Raw genomic sequence first — 24,631 nt, 5'->3', positions numbered from 1 at the left:
TCACCGAGAACGCTGCTTGCGTTGTACGTCATAAGGCAGCGCCGCGGCCGCGTCGGATTGGTTGACGCGTTTAGCGCGCGCGGTTTGTTTTGCTTTTTTGGAAGACAGTGAGCAGGAATGGCTGCCAATCCCTGGAATCCCATTCAGCCCTCGGCGGCTGCTCTGCTGATAGAGAAATGCCTGGGGCGAGGTGTCCTGACCCAGGTAACCCAGAGCAGGTCTGGCAGGGGCATAACCTGCTTGTTAGTGGCTCCATGTTGTGGTTGTGGTTGTTTCAGGTAGTGGTTGTTGCAGGTACATATTATATCTGAGTCCTGGGAGATTCATCATGTCACAGCAGCATTAATATAGGGGGAATTTTATTTCCAAGACTGTCCGGCGAGGGGATAATTACAAGAAATACACAGATTCTAATTGGCCGCCACGTTCGCCCGGCCTTTCAGCTCCCAGTTTTACTTCCCGTGGAGCTACGTGAAGGAGCGGGTGGGTGTAAACAAACCGCAAACACTTCAGCAGCTCAATGAGAAAATACGTGTGGAAATTCGAGCTCTAGAGCCTCAAACATTAAAGGGACACTCCAGGCACCCAGACCACCTCTGCCCATTGGAGTGGTCTGGGTGCCAACTCCCACCACCCTTAACCCTGCAAATGTAAAACTGCAATAATTACCTTGCAGGGTTAAAGGACCACTCTAGTGCCAGGAAAGCATACTCGTTTTCCTGGCACTAGAGTGCCCTGAGGGTGCCCCCACCCTCAGGGACCCCCTCCCGCCCGGCTCTGGAAAGGGGAAAAGGGGTAAAACTTACCTTTTTCCAGCGCTGGGCGGAGAGCTCTCCTCCTCCTCTCCGCCTCCGTTCCTCCCCGTCGGCTGAATGCGCACGCGCGGCAAGAGCTGCGCGCGCATTCAGCCGGTCGCATAGGAAAGCATTCATAATGCTTTCCTATGGACGCTTGCGTGCTCTCACTGTGATTTTCACAGTGAGAATCACGCAAGCGCCTCTAGCGGCTGTCAGTGAGACAGCCACTAGAGGAAAAAGGGGAAGGCTTAACTAATTGATAAACATAGCAGTTTCTCTGAAACTGCTATGTTTATAAAAAAATTAGTTAACCCTAGCTGGACCTGGCACCCATACCACTTCATTAAGCTGAAGTGGTCTGGGTGCCTAGAGTGGTCCTTTAAGTCCTCCTCTAGTGGCTGTCTATCAGACCGCCACTAGAGGGACTTCCATGTGGCCATTGCTGTGCATGCGCATTAGGTCTCCCCCTGCCAGCTGACGTCTGTGGGGGAGGAGTGTGGGTGGAGCCTGACCCAGCGCCGAGGGTCATCGGTGTTGGATTCAGGTAAGTCACTGAAGTGGTTTGAACTCCTTCAGCAACATGGGGTGGGAGGGAGAGGATCCTGCAGTGCCAGGAAGACTGATATATTTTCCCGGCACTGGAGAGTCCTTTTAACTAATGTTATGAAAAATACAAGTTGTAAGAGCCCGACTTTGCGAGGCTTCAAGTGGAGCTCTTTTAAAAGATGTCATCTGACGTCCTAGTCGTACAAATCTCCATATGCTAAGCATTCATTGTATGTAATATCATTGAAATTAGTTCATCAATGTTATTGACTCCTCAAACCCTACTTTGAAATTTGACCTACTGTCTATAATACGTTGTCACATATATATTTTAAAGCTTGTGCTTTTATCTGAAATCCACTTGCATATGTACCAAGCGCAGAGCATGTCAGAGATGTGGAATTCATATCGTCAGATGCCTGGGACATGCAGTTCATGGCGAGCAGTTTTTTTTTATTAGTTTAGCCCTGCGGCAGTGCTGCTTGTGTGTTAATGCAGTGGAAGGACTGGATGCGGCAGTGCTGCTTGGGGGTTAATGCAGTGGAAGGACTGGATGCGGCAGTGCTGCTTGGGGGTTAATGCAGTGGAAGGACTGGATGCTGCAGTCTGGAGCCAGGTAGGGGCTGCAGTGCATGCTAGGCATGGGGAGGAAAGAGGAGTGACAGCCCCTCTTTGCGATGCTCAGTGCTGATGGTCGCCAGGAGCATGACATCATATCCCAGCGGTCGGCACTCTGTGCATGGAGTGAAGGGACAAGCTGCAGAGCGACTGCTGGACCATGAAGGCTACGGGTCATGTGATGGAACACTCCTATAGTAGAGAATAAAAATCTCTGCATGTGGCTCAGTGTGTGAGTATGGAGTGTGTGTATTTGTGGGTATGTGTGTGTTAGAATGACAGTGTTGGGTCAGTGACTGTGTGTTGCAGTGTATGTGTCAAAACAATAGAGCGAGTTTGTGAGGACAAGGTTTGATTAAACAATTTTCTATTTGCACTTTTAAAACTATTATGCATATAAACTAAACATGTGTATTTACGTGTGTGTGTATATTATAAGCATTGTGTGTGTATGTGTAAAAAAACACTCCTATTGTAGAGAAAAAAAAATCTCAATCACAATACTTTAAAAATACAGCCAATTCACACACACACAGTACATACAGCCAACATGCAACACACACACACATTGCACACAGGCAGCGGTACTCAGCGCGCAGTCATGCTGCATGCCGGCAGCGCCACTACACACTCTCAGGGTAATTCACAAAACTTGTGAGTTTTTGCAAGTTAAATCCAAATGGTAAAACTGACGCGCAAAAAACCCAAATATATATATAGATATATATATATATATATATATATATATATATATATATATATATATATATATATATATATATTTTTTTTTTTTTTACAGCAAAGTTACAGAATATTTCCATCTTCTGCTTCTATTTGTCCATTCAGATTTAATTTGTGGAAATAATGTTTGCCTGTAGCACTGTCACTGTCCATGGCTCTAGGCAAGAGCTCCCCAATCTTTTTAATTTATTTTATTGTGTCGGGGCAAGTAGATTTTCCTTATGGTAGATTGGGCTACCACTTTAGTCCTTTGGACAAGTAGTTGTGGTTTGTGTTTTTTTTTTTTTGAATTCTTGCTGTAGCTGTAATACCATACCGTGCACATGTCTGTGTTTGACCATGCATGCTATATAGCATATCGACTAACCTCTCTTACTATGTTTAGGATGTCTTGGACCAAACACAAAAGGAGTTCTCTTGTTTTAGTAGCGTAGATGAACTGGAGAAGCTATTGGAAGTCAAAGCTGAAATCAACCAGGTAAATCCTGTCGTGCACTGTGGGTCGCTTTCTCTGTGTTGGCGAAACTTACCTCTTCTCTCACATTGTCTTGTGTCCGACAGGAAGCTCAACATATCAGGGTTATTCGCATTGTGGAAATTTTAGGCCAAACTAATGCACATTTGTAATATTTTATATTTGTAATTACTATAAACAAAGTGGGTAGTAAAATCCCTCTGAAAACACTGGCAGGAGTATTTCCCAAGGTGTTAATTGTTGTGAGTTTCGGTTTACTGGTGGGTGTGTTGTAACACAACTATTGAGCCCTGTCTTTTGACCACTCCTCATTTAAAAGGACACAACTTCTGGAATAAAAGGGAATCATGACGGAATATATCCGTCATGTGTCCTTAAGGGGTTAATGCATTGAAAAATAAGAGAATTTGTTGGCTCCAGTCTGAAATGTCACATTTAGGGGGGGGGTGGGGGGGGGGAATTAAGCTCACATTAAAATCTGTGTAGGTATTACTAATTCTGCTTATTTTAACGTTCTTTGCAGAAGAGTCTGGAACTGGAACTGTTGCAGCTAGAGCAAGAGACTGCTGATATTGCCCACCCTTTTTTCCTAAGTAAGTGGAATATCTCTTGATCTTTGATTACCAAAGTGTTAGTTTGCTTTAGAGCATAGTTATAAAAAAACAAAACCCATTTGCATTTTTTTCTGAGCAGAAAATGAACTGCACCTCTCTGGTTTCAAAAGGAGCAATTTATTATTTTTTATTTTTAACTTTCTCTTGTATGTTTTGTGTGCCTGTCAGAAAAAATGTACTTTATTTTATGTAATGCATTTATACAACAGGCCAGAAATGTCAAGCCCTACAAGTCATGAACAGTCACCTGGAGGCTGTACTGAAGGAGAAACGTGCCATGAGGCAGAGATTGGCTAAACCGCTGTGCCAGGAAAACTTGCCCATTGAAGCATCATATCACAGGTAACGGCATGATTAAACTGGGTGGACTGTTAGGAGTATTTTTTATTTATTTTTTTATAACCCTGTTTGTATCCCTTTCTTGTAATTGTCCTATTTATAGCTAAATCCCCCCTCTTATAATATTGTAAAGCGCTACGGAATCTGTTGGCGCTATATAAATGGCAATAATAATATCCTATTCTAACAGCAAAATAGGAAGTGAATTCTCAGTAGCTTTGTTCTGCTTTTCTTTAGATATGCATCTGAACTTTTATCCCTCGCTGTGAATTTCATTGACAAGCTAGAAGTGTATCTTAAAACCATCCAGACAATTCCTCAGCTTCAAGAGCAAACTAATAACATGGTAAGTTATAGCAACATTCTGTCCGTTAACGCATTTAATGTTAACATTTTGTTGAATTATATAGATAATTCACATTTGCTAAAAATTCCCTTGTAATGTCCCCATCTTGCAGGTTTCTTTGGAAACTTATATGCCACATCACCCTGTAACTAGATACAATTTCCCAGCCTCTCCCTGGGCTTCTGGTCACTTGAATTGTTGGGACTAGTGAGTGTATTAAGTCACGTCGATGTTTACTCTATAATTTCACATAAAGCGATACTATAACAATTCAGCTTATTTAGGAAGTCCCCAGACTTTTCACCATAGTAGGGGTAACTTCACTATAATTTTATCAAGCTGATACATTGTTCTAACATAGAGCTACCTTAGGAGTGGAGATCTTTGGACATGTTAATACTGTGGCTAACTACTGCCAATCCTTTTTTTCTTACTATTCAGTGAGTTTTATGATTCGTTAAATCACTATTGCACTTTGAACATACAGACATTTAGTGTTGTCTTTCTAAACTGTCAGTATTCTATTACACCACCTATCTCCTATTCCTGGTTGCTTCAATAGCCGAGTTCTTTGCTATTTTATCCATATTTCTTTAGCCTCGGGTGGGGACTTCATACATCTTACCAGTTGTAGTGGGAGATTTGGTTTATCTATTGATTTTTGTATATTGCTCATTGCACTTTATCTGCATTTCCTATTTATTCTGTCTCCCAGGAAGGTATTATATTACTGTATCATGTTATTAAGTTTCACTAGCTTTACTTTGTATTTTAAGAATTGTTTGCTCTTTTACATGCATCCTTGTACCTGGGACGGCTGTAGTGCCCCTGGTTAATTTGTATTCTGCTTTGACAAGTCTAGAGCAGGATGGTTCTACATCAGCCCTACAGCTACTGGTTGATTGGAAGTCTCATCAGTAGCTTTAAGAAGTTGTACATGCCTGTCTTACTGTATTCTAATTTATTCTCAATGTTTCAGTTGATCTGTAATTCCAGCTGTGGCAGCTTGTAAGCACTGGTACCACACCTGGATACTTGGCAATAAAATGTGTGTGTGAAAGCCACTATAATATTGCAGCCAGCTGGCTAATTTACCATGGTTTGGTTTCAGGATAATGCTCTGGTGAGGATAGAGTCTCTGGAAGCTGAGGTCGAGGAGCTGGTTGAGCGGATTCTGGCATGGAGAGAGGAACAATATGGACTTCTTCAGGCCACATATAGGAACAGCCACGGGGCAAGTTCCAGAAACACAAATGGAACAACATCCTATCTCTCTATGGAGAACTTCTATCCTTAGTTTATCGGGTGCTGATGCTTTGCCAAACAAGGATGAAAGCAAGTACGCGTGAGCATAGTCATTTAGATTCCATTACCTGATCTCACACTTTGTATTTTACAGCCTGCACTACACTTTAAATCTCTTATTCTGTTCTGAAGACTGATTACTAGAGTCCCTGCTGCACCAGGTTGTCAAGGGTTTACTTTAGTTTGTTGTATGACTTTTGTGAGCACAACTATCGTTGGAGCAGTCAACTAAACATATATGCACTAAAAGGGAATCGTGTAAAATAATTTTACAGCTGTAGCGGTAGAGTGGCACTTAAGCATAATTTGATATGAGTGGGGAACAATTGGTGCAATGTAAATTAAACATCTAAACGGACACTGTAGGCCCTGTAAATGCTTTGTCTTATTGAAGTGATTATAGCGTCTGGAATCTGCTGGTGCTTGGCTTTTTAAATTTTTTTTAAAAAAAATAGTTTTTTGTTATTAAACCATCTTTAATGTTGGCCAGGGACCCTTATTCTCTGAGACGATTTAACGCTGAACAGAGTGACAGTGCTAGGGGACTCTAGTCACTATGAAATGGTTATAGTGACTGTAGTTTCCTTTTATTTCCTTATTTGGCTAATCCGATTGTTTAGTGGAACACTACTTTGCATGTTTTATTAAGTGGTTTAATAATTTCTAATATGATAAAGTTCTTTGTTCGTGAGTATTGTACCACTGTAGGACTTGACTTCATATTGTCATTTGTTGAAAATTCTACATAGTACCCATCGCTGCTCTCATCTCCATTCCCTTTGACTCAAACATCTAAAGGTGCAATTACTAATTGGATTCCTCGAGCATTGATACTGAATGTGTTCTTTCATTTTTTTCAGTACTGTATTCCTTTTGTGGGCATTTTCCATCCGTCTATAATGCCCTCTGTATATTGTGTTATTGATTTTTACTTAACAGTACAGCAAACAGGCACACAACCATTTTTCTCCAGGTAAAGAATGTTTAGCTTTAAGGATTTTTCGATTTCTATGCAATCTTGCCCTGTTCTTTCTCTGTATATGAGATTATAGTAAAGGCTATTGTAAATTTTTGTTTCCACATTATACTTTTTATTTTTAACAAGATAAGTGCAAAATAACTTAAAGCAGTGTTGATAACAAAAAGGGAAAAAAGCAAGAGGAAATTGAAGTAAGTGGAACAAAGGTGGCCATTTTGGAGAATTGGTAAGACAACCTAGGACATCTTGCTGGATTGCCTGGGAGTCAGCCATTGTGACATGCTTTCTTACCTTTTTAGAAACTCTACAGTTGGCAAACAGTATTAAAATGCCATAACAATAGAACCTAAGACTAGTGACTAGGCAAGTGGCAAACCTCTTTTAAATCTGGAGGAATATCCAACAATCAGGAGCCTCTTGTTCTGTTGTATTGGATTTTACTCTTCCCTTAAAAGTAGTTTTAACTCCTTCATTACAGATGAAATGTCAGGACAATGATACAAGGATTTTTGACAGTGAATATATCTGTTAAATGCAGAAAATGACATTTGACAACCTCAACTTTTTGTCACATAAAAAAAAAAAACAACCTTAATTAAACACTCTCTCTCCTTTTTGCTTTTGAAGAAATGTGCATGTGTCATTCAAGTTAGAAAACCCATTACTGCAACAAGGTTTGGCTCGTTAGTACAAAACATCCTTTGATAAAATCCCAGAAGGTGCTTTGTCAGCGTTACTCTATAAAACCTTTTGGGTCCATCTGGGTCTTCTCTATTAGCAGTCCAGTCTTCTGTGGTCCTTCTTCCAGGGACTCGTCCAGTTTCAAAACCTTTGGAATCAACACTTCCTCTTGGCAAAGCCTTGACATCTGATATACAAACATCCAGATCAGTTTGGTTTAATGATGTTTTTACAGAATTCTAGCAATTTTTTTTTTTTTTTTTTACTTTTTCTAAGTATTGTACAACTGTAGCCAAAATCCATTGCTCACAACATTTGACTTTCTTTCTACATTTAGTGTTCCCAAGACAAACCCATACATACCTCCTGTTGGATCAATGACCTCATTTGCTGATTTCCTTCATTCTTTATGTTGAAGGCAGTCAGCATTTGGTTCAGCTCTCTAAATAGACACAGAATATGCAATTCCACCTTAAAACTGCAGGAGTCATACTTTTATGCATCATCTGGTCACATTTGCAAATATTTAAGAATAAAATGTGCAAAGTATACATATAAATTCTTATTCATGCATGGTTAAGTCACGCATTAATTGGGGTTTGTAACAATGTGTATTTTAAGGCATTATGTAGACAGACAAACTCACCTTTTCACATGTTCGTGAGATTCCAGGACCAGCTGATCCTGTAGTGCACTCTGAACATCCGTGTCGCACAGGCGTAGAGTGGCGATACAGTGACAGGCTTCTATACGCACTGCTGGCACATCACTTCTTATGGATCTCAGCAGAATCTCTTTTACACGAGCGGTCACATGTCCGATTTTGCCCAAAGCTGGAAAAAGGTGTAATACTTTATTGATATTGATCTGTACTTGTCCTTTTTAATAAACTCAACGAGATCTTTATTTGATGTCAGGGTAAGATACAACCAAGGCTCTCTTTCTGCATCTGAAACAGGGATTGGTACTGGCCTCTTTCAAAGAACTAGTCATGACTCCCCTCTGCATCCATGTTTTGTTCCCCCCTTCTAGTATCTTCCTACCATGCTTTGAATGTTCTAGAACATCCTGGATTGAAAAATCATTCCAACAGAGCTTTTGCCCATATAGGCAGGGGACTTGTGAGCTCTGTACTCCATTTAAAAATAAAAATAAAATTCTTGTTTTGCTATGTTGGGGTCTTGCTGCCATCAGTAGTCATTAATTCATGATTTCCATATGGTTCTGTTCCAATGGAGCCATAGTCACAGGAAGGAGGGATGTTAACAGCGTTTGTAATTGTTCCTGTCCCATTGGTGCGAGTGAAAGAGAGCTGGCCATTGTCGTGCTTTCATTACAAAAAAACGAAACCAAACCCTGTGAATGAATTCTTCATAATATTAAGTAGACCGTGTTACTTGCAGATGGAATACATTGCTTCTGTAACTAGATAAATTATAGAAGGAAGTACTTCGGCATAAATATTAGCATGGAGAAACTGCTAAATGGCCTGTTTACATAAAGCAAACACTGTCATGACAAGAACCAAAACAAACCGCATCATGCGTCCGTTGCATTTCCGCGATGTAACTCTTGTAGTAGTTTTTTTTTTTTTTTTTTACCTGACTATAAACTACAGGCAATGGACAGATATTTTTTTACAAACCTACTAATTAACCTGTAGTGTCCAGGCTTTGAGCTTTTAAAAAGGCATTCAAGAAAGTCGACTGTATGATGACAAACACGTCCTTCTTTTCCACACCTTATGTGGGCCAGTCGCCCCAGCCTTCTTAGAAACCAGTACTTACAATGAATGTGTGCCTCTCTGCATCTTGTCTTTAGCTCTACAACACAGGACTCCAAGCTCTGACCACAGGCTAGCAATATAACTCCAAGGGTGCCTAATCTTTTTACCTATATTAGAAATCCACATTTAGGAGCAGATGTCTAGACCAGTGGTACCCAAAAGGTAGATCCCCTGATGTTGTATAGCTACAACTACCATGATGCTTTGCATGCCTGTAGAATGACAAAACCTCATGGAAGCTGAAGTTTTTAAACATCTGGGGATCTACATTTTGGACACCTTTTTAGTCTAGACATTGTGGCAAGCAGATAGATGTTCCTGAACATGAGCCACAGGTCTAGTAACAAGAAGTCAAACCAATTTTATGCTCGGTTATGAACCCCATCTTGTGCTATACTAATATGGTAATATCTGTCCAGGTAAAGGTCTCTGTTAACTGTAGGCCACAAACCTAATTGTATGGTCTTCGCTGGCAATCAAGGTCAGTTATTCTACACTGTACTTTACAAATCCTCACCGCACGGTTGGTTTGTATTTTAAATGTTCTGTTTTCTTGCAGGTATGTAATGGTCTTTGATAGCTCTTGTGGTGAAGATCAGCAAAATGGTTAAAAATGAAAAGTTTCTTCATAATCTATAAAGAGGCTTCTGGTATCATCTAAACCGAGATTACCTGCATCCTGGCCTTGCTTTAGGTTTCGGTCACATGCTTGCACATTGCAGGACCATGGCAATTATTCACTTGCAAGTGGACAAATTGTTGTTCTGTGTTTTTTGGTATGTGATGTAACCAGGACTCTGTGTGCTAGTTGCACCACATACCAATAGACACAGAACAATAATCCTGGGTCCACACGTTACCATTGCAGCCTCAGAAAACCTGTAAGAGAATATTGGCTGAATACTATTTTTGTTTCCTTTGCCCCTTTCTAGTCTCTTTTCTGTGTTGGTGACATACAGCAATGCTCAGTCTCCAGTTCAGTTCCTTTCTTTGGGTCACCTTATCTATTTCAAGACTGAACTTGGATTCTGCTGCCCTTCGTGTGTAAGCTCTAGCCCAGTTTCTGCCCTGTTAGTAATGTTTTCATCTTAGTCCGTTTCTGTACTTAATTTTAGATGTCGCTTGCTTGTTAGCCTTGGTCTGATCCCAGTTATAGCCTGGATGAGAATTCAACTGTTCTAAAAGCTGATAAACCCTCACTTGGTAGCTGCTTTTCCACGCCAGTGGCTTGTTCTAAAACGGGTTGACTCCTTAGAATGCATTCTGTAGTGGTTGTGGTGCTTGGAGTGTTCTATTAAAAAGAACACTGGGTTTCTACATATCCTGGTTTATTATAGATTCTTTCTATATTTGAGGGTTAATCTGAAATATACCAATTGAAACCTGAAACTGTTATCATGGGAAAATGAGGCTTATCACTGACCTTTGATAGCAAATGTTTGTATTTTCCAGCTTGGATCATTCAGGATTAGGTTATAGAGGGAGTTTAAAACCTAGAACAAGATAAGAGTAGATTTGTTTAGCATTGAGATAGGAAACTAGTAGATCTGAAGCAGTTTAAATGGAGCTTCCAGTTTTCAAGCACAGTGTTTCCTTTACAGATAAATAACCCTGCAGGTCTAAAAACACATTCCTAACTACCCGTGCCTCGAGAAAGTAACTTCTATTGATTTACATTCCAAATGAAACACATAAACACTGATACTTAAATTAATCCCATATTGGAGAACAATCCTGATTAACCCCTTAAGGACCAAGCTTTTGGGATAAAAGGGAATCATGACATGTCACACATGTCATGTGTCCTTAAGGGGTTAAAGGGCGTAAAGAATATTTAAACATAAATCTGTGTATGTAAAGAGGAGTGTATAAACAGTTAAAGGAACACTATAGGGTCAGGAATACAAACATGACCCTGTAGTGTTAAAAAAAAAAAACATGCTAGCTGGCCAGCCGGCCCTCTCTTGTCCACCTTAAATAAGCCATAAACGTACCTTTATTCCAGTGCTGCGTGAGTCTGCCGGCACTGGCTCCGCTCCCTTTCGACTGAGATTAACAGAATTCCTATGGTAAAGCATTGGATTGGCTGAGATCATCAGAATTGAAAAGAGGTGGGGCGGGTGCCGAGACAAACACGGCGCTGGACAACCAGCATCTCCTAGTAGAGTGCATTAAATCAGTGTATATCTGTGGGGAAAGTTCAACGTCTTCATGCAGAGCATGGAGATGCTGCGCGTTGTGTAGCGCTGACCAAGGAAGCACCTTTACTGGCCGTCTGAGTGACTGCCACTGGAGGTGTCCCTAGGGAGCAATGTAAACACTGCCTTTACTCTGAAAAAGCAAAACACAAACACATTTACACAAAATACACTAACCCACAGAGTTACAAACTAGAGCCCTGACACACACATTTACACGCAGAGGACACTGACATACATACACACACTGACATTCAGACTTTAACTGATTTGACACACACTGATGCTCACATTCAATAACAGACACACACATTTACACACAGAGGAAACTTACAAACTTTAACTGATCAGACACGCTCACTGATGTGACACCCACTGACAGAGACACACACATTCGCCCGCAGACACATTATTTTTAGTTAGGTTCTCACAGCCTCCCCACGTTTGGGAGAGCTGGAGTAAATCCTTTCCCTGAGGTCCAGTATGGGGCTTGCATAATTTTTATGCTCTTCCAGCACTAATCCCTCGTGTACAGTTTAGTGCTGCTGGGACTGGAGAGACATGATAATGGCATCAGCGTGCAAGGGAGCAGTGCTGGAAGATCATGAAAATTACAGCTCACTTAGCCTTCATTCCCCTCTGGACACCACTGTACTTGAAGAGTAGGCATCTGCTTACCAAGCCGGCCGCCTCCTGGGGGTTTTTAGGTGGCATGCTCTTGACATACCCCCTGCCTTTAATGCGCGTACACTGGTTGAGAAACCAGGCTCTAGAGCACTTCAGTGCTGTATGAATACTTTGCGGTTAAACTGCATGTTACCTGTTGCTTATTTTATAAAAGTGATGATTTAAAAAGAAATAATCACTTTTTATAAATTCCCTTAGTAACACTTCCTGGACAGCAGGGAGAGTTTCCTGTCTTTCTTGCTTTGAACTATAGTTCAAAGTGGATATGAATGGTTCTCATTGGTTCAAGTGCATTGCGGTCAAATACCATGAAAAGCATCTGAATGCACTCGAGTCACTTGTATTAATGACTTCATTGATGGCAGCTGGGACTAAAGTGAGCAGTCTGTTCTGACTCTAGAATAAAGATGAGTTTTTAAAAGCTTTTAAATAGCTTTTTAATAGCGTTTATTGACGACATGGTGCGGAGCAGTAATCTAGACATTTGAATTAAATAACATATATCTCTATTAAAAGCTGATCTGGTTAATGTAGCATAGAGATTGACGACAACATCTGCTATGTTTAGTCTAGAATTTCCGTGATCCTTTTTGCTCAACAGAAATTCCACGGTTCTAACCAATACACAATCTTGTGGTCTTACGATCAGCTGGGGCTATGGCATTGGCGTTACAGTTCAACCTACAGAAAGTCGATTTTAGCCCACCCATGATGTAGCAAATAGAATGTAAATAGATTTTCACTATTGATGAAATTGTACAAATGTTTAACACTTTCTGTTCAGCCTTTATAAATGAATTCCATGTAGAGATGAGACCCCTTTTTGGAATATAATTTATATTAAGAGCTTGCTTTCACCCACCATCTCATCCTTAATTTGAAGCAAACCAGCCGTAAGACAAGCTTGCTGGCGAACATTCACATAGTCATCAGCAAAGCACTGGAGGAATCCAGGGAGTAACTGGGCTGTCATGTACCGGAGCCATCCAATCAGAGAAAGAGCTTCCACTTTCGCTCTCCAGTTTCCGCCTTCTAAATATCTCCTACAAATATTAAGAATAACTTTATATGGAGCAAGTCAAGTAAACACAATCGGCAATGTACAGACAGAATTATCAGATGTTTTTCTAAACTTCGTGAGATTGGGTTTCACTGTCACTTTAGTGGATAAACCCAAGTTTATTTTTTTTGTTTTTTTTTTAGGTCTGCAATTCCCATTATCCTTAGACTGATCCCTGCTATCTGGGGATCTTGCTGTCTTAAACCATAGAGAGTAATTACCTCCACAAATGTTACATATGCTGCAAATTTGTTCGGAATTACGCCTGATTGTGAACCTTGTATATGAAAAGAAATTGACTTTTGACCTACCTTATTTGATCATGGACCATGTTCCCTTGGCCCATCTGCCCCAAGGCTTTGGCAGCCGCCCATCGAACTGGCACATTCCAATCCCTCCACATCAGATAGTTTAATTTATTCCTCAAATCCTGCAAAAAAAGGAAAGCTTGTCTAGTTAGGTCATGTTATATAAAACTTCAATTTAGTAATCTGGGACGATTTGCAGAATTTAGATCAATATGCTGTGTTTTTTGCACAGCTACTTTTATCACAAATTACAATTTCCTTGTCCTTTCTTCACAATTCCTGCACTGGTGAAATTCCCCTACTGGTGTTTCACATTACTTTAGACCAGAATGTTTTTTTTTTTTAAGAATATATTAAAAATGCGATTTTGTGCAGACAAGTTTTGTTGACATATTTTTAAAAACATATACATTTTTAAGTTTTATTCTTTTAAATTTGAACATCAGATCAATATTCTCACGTCAAATGTGTAATCAGATACTCACCTGGCTGGCACTTCCATGGAGCTGAGCAATCGTACTACAAGCCACAATACGATCTCTCCAATTGCAGTTGTTTAATTCGCCCCCCAGCATATGATGAATTATATTCTGAGGGAGAAAAAGGCAGCTGAACAGGCAGGGATATTGCTGATCTAAAATGTCACGCTAGCATCTGTATTGTGCACAGGACTAGCTACGCTATCCTGCTAATAACCATCACCACTGATTGGAGTTACAAATCAACAGCGACACACAGCAAACACTATTCACACACTGCAACTATGTTAATACCATCTTGTAGTTAATACTGACAGCTTTCATTGGCCTCATGTTATGTTATTTTCATTATCTACCTGTTTGTTATCCTATTCGTCTTGATATTTCGTATATTGTAGAGGAATTCAGAAAATGCATGCACTAGAACAGAGTTGACAAACTCCCCTCCCTGATCTTGTTGGACTAAACTTTCCAGGATTCTCTCCCATCTATATAATTCAAAGAATTCTGGGTGCTGTAGTCCATCACCATCTGGGTGGCTGGAGTCTAACCCTTACCTAGAACTTAGATTCCATTTACCCAGATGTAATATTTATGCATGACCGTAACTCACTGTGTTCTTGCTGAGTTGACGCAGTAGGTAACAAGCCTGCTTTGTGGTGTCTCTTTTCCCCCCTTCAAACAGTTGAGTGAGGATTCTCTTTACCACCAAGTAGCTGTGGTCTCCTTCCAGAGCCAAACACTGAACAGCGGCCCAGGTGTCTGCATCGTTACCTGGAACAAGTAGAAATGTTATGTAGATCCAGCTACTTATTGTGCTGAGTTTGACAATGATTACACAGGGCTGACCAGACGCTGTATAGACCTCATGACAATTGTAGTTCATTCCACATCAAGGGTTGATCTAGGAGTAAAAAATTAAGTTGCACATGGAGTCCCTGAATAATTAGATTTCTGCCCAGCCTGTGATAAACGTGAGAATTTCCTCAGTATGTATTAATTTCATGCATAGTCTAACAATATAAAAAAATCTGTTCTAGACTCTAGCTGGCAAAGCATCATGGAACCTGTAGTTCTACAACATCTGAGAATCTATTGTTTGACACCTTATCTTCACGTTCCAGATGAGGACTGCTATGATCGTCAATGAAGCACAGATTGCACCCACTCACACAATGAGAAGTAAGACTATGCCCCACTCAGCATCCCAGGATACCACACGGACCTGGAACCTGCGAACACATACTTTAAATATTATAACAAAGCACTCCAGAATTCGTGTGAATAGCGCTAGCAGCTCTCCTTCAAAAATCACAAAAAAATAGGAAGTTAAGGACTGATACAGTCTAATGCACTTTGTTTATGTTCCTATAGGCATCAAAAGCCTTCCTCTATAACCGTACTTATGTTTTGATTTTTCTGCTTTTTTTACGTTTTGAATAAATAGATATATTTGTATTTACTTATACAAGTTCTCAAGACTCCTCATTGCAGTACTTAAGTTCTCATTTAGATGGCTCTGTTTTCACATTTTCATGTTGTTGTGTAGACCTCCATACTGATGGGCGCCTAGCTTTACTTCCCACTTTTTGTATGACGATGTGGTAAATGCTATTCTGATTATACTTTTGTGATCACCTTCACTTAAAGGGACACTTTAGGCACCCAGGCCACTTTAGCTCATTGAAGTGGTCTGGGTATAGTGTCAGATCACCCTTAACCCTGAGCTTGTAATTATTGAAATTTTTAAGAAACTGCAATAATTACCTGCTGGGACTAACTCCTCCTGTATTGGCGGTCTACCAGACCACCACTAGAGGGACTTCTGGGTCTTTAGGTGACTTTTGGACGCCTAAATGATGCTGGATGTCCTCATGCTATGCATGAGGACTTCCAGCTTTCCTATGGGGAAATCCTAATGCAAGCGCAGCCATTGCTGTGCATGGGCATTAGGTCTCCCCCGCCAGCTGACTTTAGCAGGGGAGGCGTGAACCCTCTCTGCACCACGGGGGGAGGTTGGAGGCTTGACAGAAAGGGAAGCTATAGTGCCAGAAACATGAGTTTGTTTTCCTGGCACACTAGTTTCACATTAACTCTGAGAACTGATTTAGGTCTAACTTCTCTCAGGATATTTACCCTGCTTTGTAATTAAGCGACATTCTAACCAGTTTCTATATAAAAAAAAAAAAAATCTTAATTGAGTAGGTGGGAAGTTATACTTGAATAATTTAAAATCCTATCACTGCGAACCACCAGAAAGGACACACACTATACACAGGACCTTATACAATAATTATTGCAGATTATTTTTCGCATTGACAAAGAGCAACCAAGTTTTGTCCCTGGAATTAAAGCAACAACTCACAGTCCATCCCCATAATGGCTTTATTTTACATGTAGTGCTACAAGACGAAGAGACGTACCATTCTCCAGGACTGAAAGGAAGATCTTTCTCACATCTTCGCTTGATTTCCGAAGAAAGAACAGACACAGAGCCGCTGCCATGCTCACCAGAATATCTTCATGTTTTAGTGCATTCCAGATGAGGGGAAGCATGTCTGCAGGTACATCGGAGACTGCCTCTGTTTCGAAACATCCATAGAAAAAAAGGAATTAGGGACACACCAGGAAGATACATTTCTCAGCAGCGATGCTGCCGTAAAGACCAACATTTATACAAAATACAGATTAAGGAACTGCGCACACAGAAAAATTAGATTTATATTTTACAAGGCTACTGAAAATCCCTATCTCTGCACAAAAATAGGGAGATTCAGTTCCACAGTATAGGCATATCTGTTGAGAATAATTAGAGAGTTTAAAATATGCCAAGCTTGTCTGTAAATTGGGGGGACAACATTGTGCCTGTAACGCCAGAAAGGATTATGGGAGTGGGGGGATGTAAAAACCCATTCAGGCTAACTAGAATTAGCCATCCCACTTGTGGTCATGATCATGTAAGTTACATGTACAGTGGCTACCTAAAGGCGAATCATGCCATTTGTTGTTTGCGTCAACTGCTGCACAGGTAAGCTTAAAGAGGGATTACGTCTTTAGGATATGTAAAAGAGATAATAACTAATCTTCATGTTATTCATGCCTCTGAAACCAGAATATGTAACCGTGAACAAAGTTACAGCTTGGTTTTTGATATACATTTCAAAGTAGTCCATATAGAATGATCAGTGTCCTAAACGCTTTCCGAACCTAAATGTAACTATACGCATGAAGAAAACCGTATGGATCAGAACACACTGTATATCAGAATTTACTATGTGTGTTTGTGTATAATTTTGATTATTCATTCAGACATTTACAGTACTCCTGGATGTCTCTCACGTACCCAACATTTTGGAACTTGACTCATCTCGTGGTCGATTAAGGACAGCTGAAGCAAAGGTTACCAAAGCTGATATTTTCTGTGCACTGTGGACGCTGCTGAGATCCCTCTTCAACCGTTCCAGTGTGGCATTCTTCCAACTGACACCTATGGTTAAAGGTAGCTAATAATGGCATTTAAACTGAGCTTTATTACCTCTCTTTTGAGTAAGCTAGTATTGTATAATTACAGGTAAAATGAACATGTCTCTTTAGTTGCTTTGTGGATGAACCTTAACTGTTACCATTATTGGCAGCATTTTAGAGTGACTTATTTGAAAAAAAAAACAACAATCTGTCTGTCTAAACAGCTGATGCTTCAATACATGGACTTCCCCAAGACCTCTGAATGTGTCATGAAGTATGTTGCACCAAGACATTAAGAGCAGATCCTTAAACTTCTGCAAGCTGTGAGGTCTGGCCTCCATGGATCAGACTTGCTGTTCCAGTACATCCCACAAATGCTCTATCGGATTGAGATCTGGGGAATTTGGAGGCCAATGCAACACCTAGAACGTTTTTTTTTTTGTTTTTTTTTCTTTCATGTTTATCAAACCATTCCTATACAATTTTTGCAGGGTGCATTATCTTGATGAGTCCACTGTCATCTGGGAAGACCATTGCCATGAATGGGGTGTATGTGTATCGTGCTTCTGTAAAGAGGCCTATGATAGATGAACATGTGTTGTTACTTGATTAGCCATAATCTTGTCTGGTATATGAAATCTGCACTGTTTTGATTGAGGCATTGATATGGAAATGGAGATGATTCCTTAATATAAGGCCCAAAGTATAACTGTGTCCATTATTGATTTAGCGGCAACCCTGTTGTTTTTGTTTTGTTTTTTTTGCTTGTTTCTGTTATTAGACTAATACATATATCTACATTCCTCAGCCCTCCTGGTATCCCCCTTTCCTTTTCTCCTTTTTAGTACATTTCATTACTAGGGTGTATAGGCCTCTGAGCTGTAAAATCTATGAAGAATGGCAACACATTGCTTTGCCAATTAAACAGTGAATGGGTTATTCATACTTCTTAAACCAGAATATGCAGGTTTAAATTAACAATTCAACCAGAATGTCAAATTGTAGGACAAAGAAATTACATCGAAAGCATAGCTGACATGGCGAATTGTTCCATAAAATATACTCTTCTTTATTCACCTACTTTGCAAAGACTTCTCATTGGCACTTTTGAATAACTCTGAAACTGTTTAACCCCTTAAGGACCAAACTTCTGGAATAAAAGGGAATCATGACATGTCACACATGTCATGTGTCCTTAAGGGGTTAAAGTAGAATTCTACTCACTCAACGTCCAGGCTCCCATCCAATGAGTTAGTATGTTGCGCAGCACCTGAAGCTCATTCAGTGGGGCATCTTCGGCCTTCAGACTTCCGTTGTCTCCATCCTGAGATGTCTTGGCAATTGGTGGTAGTGAACTTTTATCAGTCTCATTTATCACAGAGGTAGGTAGGGCAATCCAGCGAATAGGTCCTCTTTCAGGTCTCGTAGCCAGACCAGTGTAAAGAAAAAGCACATTTTAAAGCCACTACACCAGGTTAATTTACACTAAGAACAGTTGTGGTAGAGAATTACCTGCGTCTTCAACCGTGAAATTGTAATTGTGGTATGGTTTAGGAAGAATTTCCTGAAGATGTTTTTTATACTTATTGTGGCACTCTGTGTAAATGATATTCTTTTCATTTTTCTGGTGAATAACTGTACTTGTTCCTTTAAAAAGAACACAAGTATACAATTAATAAACATGCTTACTATTGCATAGGATAGATGCGATGGATGGTACACAATCATGTCATTTGTCTACATCATTTAAAGGAGCACTATAGTGCCCGGGAAACAAACTAGTTTTCCTGGCACTATAGGGTTATTAGGTCCCCTCTCCCGCTGGGCTGAAGGGGTTAAAACCCCTTCAGCCACTTACCTTAATCCAGCGCCGGGCTCCCTCGACTCTGGTGACCTCTCCTCCCCCTGCCAACGTCAGCTCTGAATGCGCATAGGCGGCCAGAGCCCATTCAGGCTTTCCTATGGACGTCCAGCGTGTCCTCAATGCGAAATTGCGGAAGCGCCCTCTAGTGGCTGTCAGGGAGACTTCCACTAGAGGCTGCAGGGTTAAAACTAGGGGGACCTGGCACCCAGACCACTAAATTGAGCTGAAGTGGTCTGGGTTCCTATAGGGGTCCGTTAACCATTTTTGTATTAAAACCCTACGTTCTTCCCCCATAATTTGGAATTTCAGGTATTTATGAAAAGAAAAAGCCATAACAACATGAAAAGTGGCATTTCCATACCATCCATGCTCTGCCTTACCTGAATAAAGCTCCCCTTCAAATGCATTGTCAGTAGCATGAACATATTTTCCAACCTGTGGGTTGATCAGATCCTGTAGTCTGAGTGACGGCTTCAGTTCATAATGTTTCACAGACAATGATTCTGCTGTTTTGTTATGGCTGCCAATTTCTTGCTCCTGTTTTGGCTGTGGTAAGTAGCTAGGGATCCTGTACAATGAAAGACAGAGCGTGGGAGGGTTAAGATCCAAACAGAATGCATTTCTCGTCCTATGGTTTTCATGAACCCTATATATATCAGTGTTCCGTAAAGCGCACCTGGCAATACTGATATTTATGTTACAACCCAACAGGTAACTAAATTTAAAGGTACACTTCAGACTCCTAAACCACTTTAGCTTGATGAAAAGCTTTTATGTGTGAAGAGTGTGTCCAAAAAGTGCAGATTTCAATAGAAATTAACACTTTTCTATACTAACCTGGTTACACCCACTTGGCATGCAAGCAGAAAACTGGTAAAGTTACATCCTAGTTTGATTAGCTGATTAGAGCTAAACTCAAGGGGCAACAATTGCTCAGAGCCCCTGCCTTGCAAAGACTTCTTATGGAGCACCATTGGGAAGTCTGTGATTGGGCAGACACAAAGTCTGGGCGGGGTTAGAAGAGGAGGGCTTGCAAAGGATGCAGACCAGAGATCTTCAAAAGCAAGCTGTTTTTTTTTTATATACACCCCCAATGCAAAAATGTATAATTAAATGCATGCAAGTTTTCCTTTGGGGTATATCTACTAACCAGTGAATTTTATTTTGTTTGTATTTGGGCAGTGGAGTGTCCCTTTATCTATGGACTGCACTTTTGGTCCTTTGTGTTTGAGCTGCCACAGCTTATTGGCATTAGTTGGCCTACATTTATTATTATTATTATTATTATTATTATCATCATCATTTGTATAGTGCCACAAGCATTTTCCAATTATACAATATGGCTATTAAACAACAAGCAATTGACAGACACAAAAGGTGATGAAGATCCTGCTTAGACCAGCAGACAATCTTTGGTTCTCAATCCAGCTCTAGCTGGCGTACTATCACTATCAGAAGATCTGTAGCACACTAGTGAAAGAATTTCAGTTTTCGATTCTAGTGATAGGCAATCTACCTAAGTAGAAAATAACATGGCGTTTGATACATACTAAATATGCAAAAAGCATCATTAACTGATAGTTTAAAAAAATATATGTTTACTCAAATATGGAATACTAAAAGGATTTTTTTTTTTTAATTTTTTTTTGGAGATCCTTTTTAAAATCAGGAAATGCAAATTACAAAGCCAATAATAGGATATATATATCATCGTCCATTGCTGCGAGCCTTATTAATCTTACTTATAATAGACTGGAAGTAAAGTCTCTTTTTCCTTTTCATGCGTTTGACTATCTGATGTTTTAGACTTTTCTTGGTTTGTAAAGGACGAAACGTTTCCTTCTGTCATTCGTCCTTCATTAATTCGTTCGGCAGACCCTGTCAACAGACTCCTGTGATTATACCTCTCCATGTTTTTTTCGTTTTTCTGTCGACTCACAACACAAACTGATGCGGTTTTCTTTTGCTTCACCATGGTCTCGTCATCACAATCAGAGTTCTCTTTAGAAAAACCCAGATCAATAGTTAGGGATTTCTCTTGGCTTGATCCAGGTTCCTGTGTTGCAAAATGGTTTGTTTTGCATTCGTTAATTTCTTTCATTTCTAATTTTTCAGTTTTTTTCCACATACTTTTTCCATATTCAACACTCGTATCTGCTTTTATTTGTTTGGAAAGTGAAGCGTTTTTCAAGTGACATAACTTGTGTCGAGGATGGTGCATTTTGATTTTTCCCCGGCTACGTACACACGACATAATACCCGTGGTATCGTACAATCCCTTCGCATTCCATTCTCGGAATGGTAGGAAGGCCTGCCCTCTGTCTTCCACAACCTCTTTAGAAAAGTGTAGATCAACCAATATTTTTTTGATGAATTGGGACTGCCGTTGCACAAAATGCTGGGCCGTTGAGGGGAATTCATGCGCAGTTAAACCCAAAGAACTTTTTATATAAAAATGGTCTGGTGGTAATCTGTATCCCAGAAGCCTTTGAGAAGACGTGCCTTGCACATGTCTCTGCAGGGGATATTCCATTGTGGTACACAGAAAATAATCTATAATACAAAAATAATAATAATGTACATCACAGATTCTTGAACCAAACATACTCGAATACAAAATAAGATTTTAACTTTATAAAATAATAATATAAACCACTACAAATGTCATTTGTATTATTTTTCCCTGTTTGTTGACATAGCTAAGGAATTGCTGGATTTGGGACTCTGAGTTTCTGGTTACCCACAGTATCACAAATAATTAAATGATAATATCCTTTTTGTACATTTTATATTTCATATATATATTTATAGTTTAGATGTCCATTCTTTGAGGTAACATTTTATTCATTCTGTCTGTAGTTACAAAAATGTTAGACATCAGATTTTCAACACAAGATAAAGAAGTGAACGTATTTATGGAAGAATCGTTTATTGTAATTAGTCCTATTAACACACAATGACGTTTATTCACAAAATGCCAAACTGTAATGAATTGAAAATGAAATTACAACATTTTTGTTAAAAAAAAAAATGCTAATTCGGAGCGTACGGCACTGTGGTGGTTATATTGTTACAATGATGAAGCCCAGGGATAGTACGCATATGTTGTACATTAAAAAAAAAAAATTAAAAACTATTGTGAATGTTCGAGAGATGAATGCACAACCTAGAACTGACTTTTACTATGAAATCTCAGTTGACCGTTTAACTTTAAAAGCATGTACTATACATGCGAACAAGTAAATCCCATAGGAACATATAGCAGTGCTGTGCAATAGATAAGTGTACCTTATCCGATACGTGCAATCGTTTTGGCTTTCTGCAGGTCAGACGTAGATTAGTCAGGCATTATAATTCAAATATCCAATTAGGAGGCAGTAGAAACATTCAATTTTATATGTAGATGATTTGTAGTCTGCTGATACAGTACATTTTTTAGCCATTTTCCTGTAAAAATCTTTAAAATACTGGTTGTTTTAACCATTATATTAACATATTATCTCCTTACCAGATAGGCCAATCCTGTTTGTCTTCAGGGAACATGCAGAAGTGGCAATGCTATCACATTTCCAATCTCTACTCTTACACCAACACTGACTGGCAACACATTGCTGTTGTCATGGCTGCTACACAATGCGACCTGTAATCTCTGTACACAAACTGCTCTATTATTTAAAATAGAAGGGCTATTTTATTCCAAAGCACGTCGTAATGTGAACTTTACTCCAGTTTCTTTTAACCCCTTAAGGACACACGACATGTGTGACATGTCATGATTCCCTTTTATTCCAGAAGTTTGGTCCTTAAGGGGTTAAACGAAAGAATAAAGATTGTGATAGACACAGTTTAAGTTTCGGGATACAATAGAAATGAAATTAATTCCAACCATTTTTAATACATTAAAGAGATAATACGTGAAAGAAATGCAAGTAAAAAAATAAAATTAAAAAGAACAAACTTAAATCTGCTGCAGTTCTCTCTCCAGGAAGGGGCTCCACCAAAAATAAGTCTGTCGTTCTAGTCTGTGTGTCTGATCCGAAACTGCAGTTATTAAAAAGATAGAAAGTAGCTGATGGGAGATTTGACTGTCCATGTTGGTAGGTGCTGGATTGTTAAAACATTCTTACCATCATCTACACTTTATTTTATTTTTCAAGATTTTTTCAAGATTGTACTTAATTGTACAGTTTTGGTTTTTTTTTTGTTTGTTTTTTTAAATCATGTGTTCTGAACAGTTTCAGTTTGCCGTTTGGTTTTGTTTTAAATCCGCAAATATTGAATAGATAATCACAAATAGTACATCAAATATAGATGTCCAACCGTCAAATCGGGCCACGTGAGAGTAAACATGGCTGTGTTAATATCTTGGGGTTTTAGTTAACATCCTTTACAACCAGGAATGTAAATAAGCAGTTTCCAAACATGACTTATCGGGAGTATATAAAAACAATATCGTAAACCTAATCGGGAGTGGCAGAGGAGATGCCAGGGAACATAGAACTCCACCAAGATCACATTATTGCGTACAGAAAAAAAAATGGCATTAAAAAAAATGTGCGAATGGAATAAAAAGAGGAGAGTAATGGTATTAAAGACTAAAGAAAAGGAAGTGAATCACCTTTGCAAAAAGTAAAGAAAAAAAAATAGTGTTCAGCTCTGTAAGAATGAGGACAAATCTGTAGGGCCAGAGAATAACATGAGGGAGCAGGCCTACCAAAGGTCAGGCCCTATCTTTCCCACCTGCAACGACACCATGTCCCGAGCGCAGCAGAATCCACCTTATAGACTGGCCTTACACTGTCACTTAGAATCTAAAAAAACTCTATTCAAGGAAGGTCTTCGTCTCATGCCAGCCCATAAAACCAGTATGTTGTGTAACGCTGCATTTCAAGCTCCGTTGTGGCTGGCATACTTTCTAATTGCCTAATCTCCGCCACTCTAGCCACCCAGCGGACGGGAGAAGACCATTTGGCATTACGCTAGGTCAGCGGTATTGTTGCTTTAGCAGATCATGGCAAGCAGGTCACCACAGAGATCCAGAACGCTTAAGAGGAGAAAGTGGTGTGAACACCAAGCACTTAACCGGAAGATTCCCTTAAATTATTCGGTGGTTGATTGAGTTATGTACCAGACGCCAAGCCCCCACGGTCGTATTGTATTGTATACGTTGATGACCACCTGTTGGGAATGCCTGTCCATATATGTGCGCATTTCTGAATAACATTGCACCTGTTTTACCCTTCACCAAGCCTCGGCTGATGTTTGGGAATAATGTTATAATCACTTTTGCCAATATGCTCCAGAGAAAAGGAATACTTGGCGGAGATACTCAGTCGTAATATA

At 39.8% G+C, this 24,631-nt stretch overlaps 2 protein-coding genes across 4 annotated transcripts; one reads left to right on the top strand and one right to left on the bottom strand.

The window, feature by feature from the left end:
- The first annotated feature begins 107 nt into the window (after positions 1-107).
- Positions 108-15,356, top strand: HAUS2 (HAUS augmin like complex subunit 2). Of its 3 annotated transcripts, none has more exons than XM_063439662.1 (7): positions 108-204; positions 3,088-3,180; positions 3,701-3,770; positions 4,001-4,133; positions 4,368-4,476; positions 5,588-5,815; positions 15,000-15,356. In XM_063439662.1, the coding sequence occupies exons 1-6, from the start codon at positions 118-120 to the stop codon at positions 5,771-5,773; spliced, it is 678 nt and encodes a 225-aa protein (XP_063295732.1). In that variant the 5' UTR covers positions 108-117; the 3' UTR covers positions 5,774-5,815; positions 15,000-15,356. The 3 variants fall into 3 exon arrangements, with proteins under 3 accessions (XP_063295732.1, XP_063295734.1, XP_063295733.1); XM_063439664.1 differs by having other exon boundaries at positions 5,588-5,821; XM_063439663.1 differs by lacking the exon at positions 15,000-15,356 and adding an exon at positions 8,107-8,196.
- Positions 6,889-22,943, bottom strand: HEATR4 (HEAT repeat containing 4). Its single transcript, XM_063439674.1, has 15 exons — positions 22,797-22,943; positions 21,031-21,841; positions 19,669-19,856; positions 18,918-19,071; positions 18,649-18,845; positions 17,303-17,446; positions 16,383-16,541; positions 14,573-14,733; positions 13,966-14,070; positions 13,484-13,602; positions 12,975-13,155; positions 10,651-10,720; positions 8,088-8,274; positions 7,805-7,883; positions 6,889-7,628 (listed from the first exon to the last, which is right to left on the bottom strand). The coding sequence occupies exons 2-15, from the start codon at positions 21,819-21,821 to the stop codon at positions 7,494-7,496; spliced, it is 2,670 nt and encodes an 889-aa protein (XP_063295744.1). The 5' UTR covers positions 21,822-21,841; positions 22,797-22,943; the 3' UTR covers positions 6,889-7,493.
- Between the last annotated feature and the right edge of the window lie 1,688 nt (positions 22,944-24,631).

The sequence above is a fragment of the Pelobates fuscus genome, chromosome 13 (genome assembly GCF_036172605.1).
Source record: "Pelobates fuscus isolate aPelFus1 chromosome 13, aPelFus1.pri, whole genome shotgun sequence".
In the NCBI taxonomy this organism is placed as follows: Eukaryota; Metazoa; Chordata; class Amphibia; order Anura; family Pelobatidae; genus Pelobates; species Pelobates fuscus.
Note: the sequence above shows the minus strand (reverse complement) of the source record. Positions and strands in the feature narration are given on the sequence as shown.

Bases quoted from the DNA above. Each gene is read 5' to 3' on its own strand.
- HAUS2 (XM_063439662.1), top strand. From the start codon at position 118: ATGGCTGCCAATCCCTGGAATCCCATTCAGCCCTCGGCGGCTGCTCTG. The intron at 205-3,087 runs GTAACCCAGAGC...TACTATGTTTAG, and splicing joins GGCGAGGTGTCCTGACCCAG to GATGTCTTGGACCAAACACA. The intron at 3,771-4,000 runs GTAAGTGGAATA...TTTATACAACAG, and splicing joins TGCCCACCCTTTTTTCCTAA to GCCAGAAATGTCAAGCCCTA.
- HEATR4 (XM_063439674.1), bottom strand. From the start codon at position 21,821: ATGGAATATCCCCTGCAGAGACATGTGCAAGGCACGTCTTCTCAAAGG. The intron at 19,857-21,030 runs GTAAGATTAATA...TTCATTGTACAG, and splicing joins TTACTTCCAGTCTATTATAA to GATCCCTAGCTACTTACCAC. The intron at 19,072-19,668 runs GTAAGGCAGAGC...TTCTTTTTAAAG, and splicing joins TGAAGGGGAGCTTTATTCAG to GAACAAGTACAGTTATTCAC.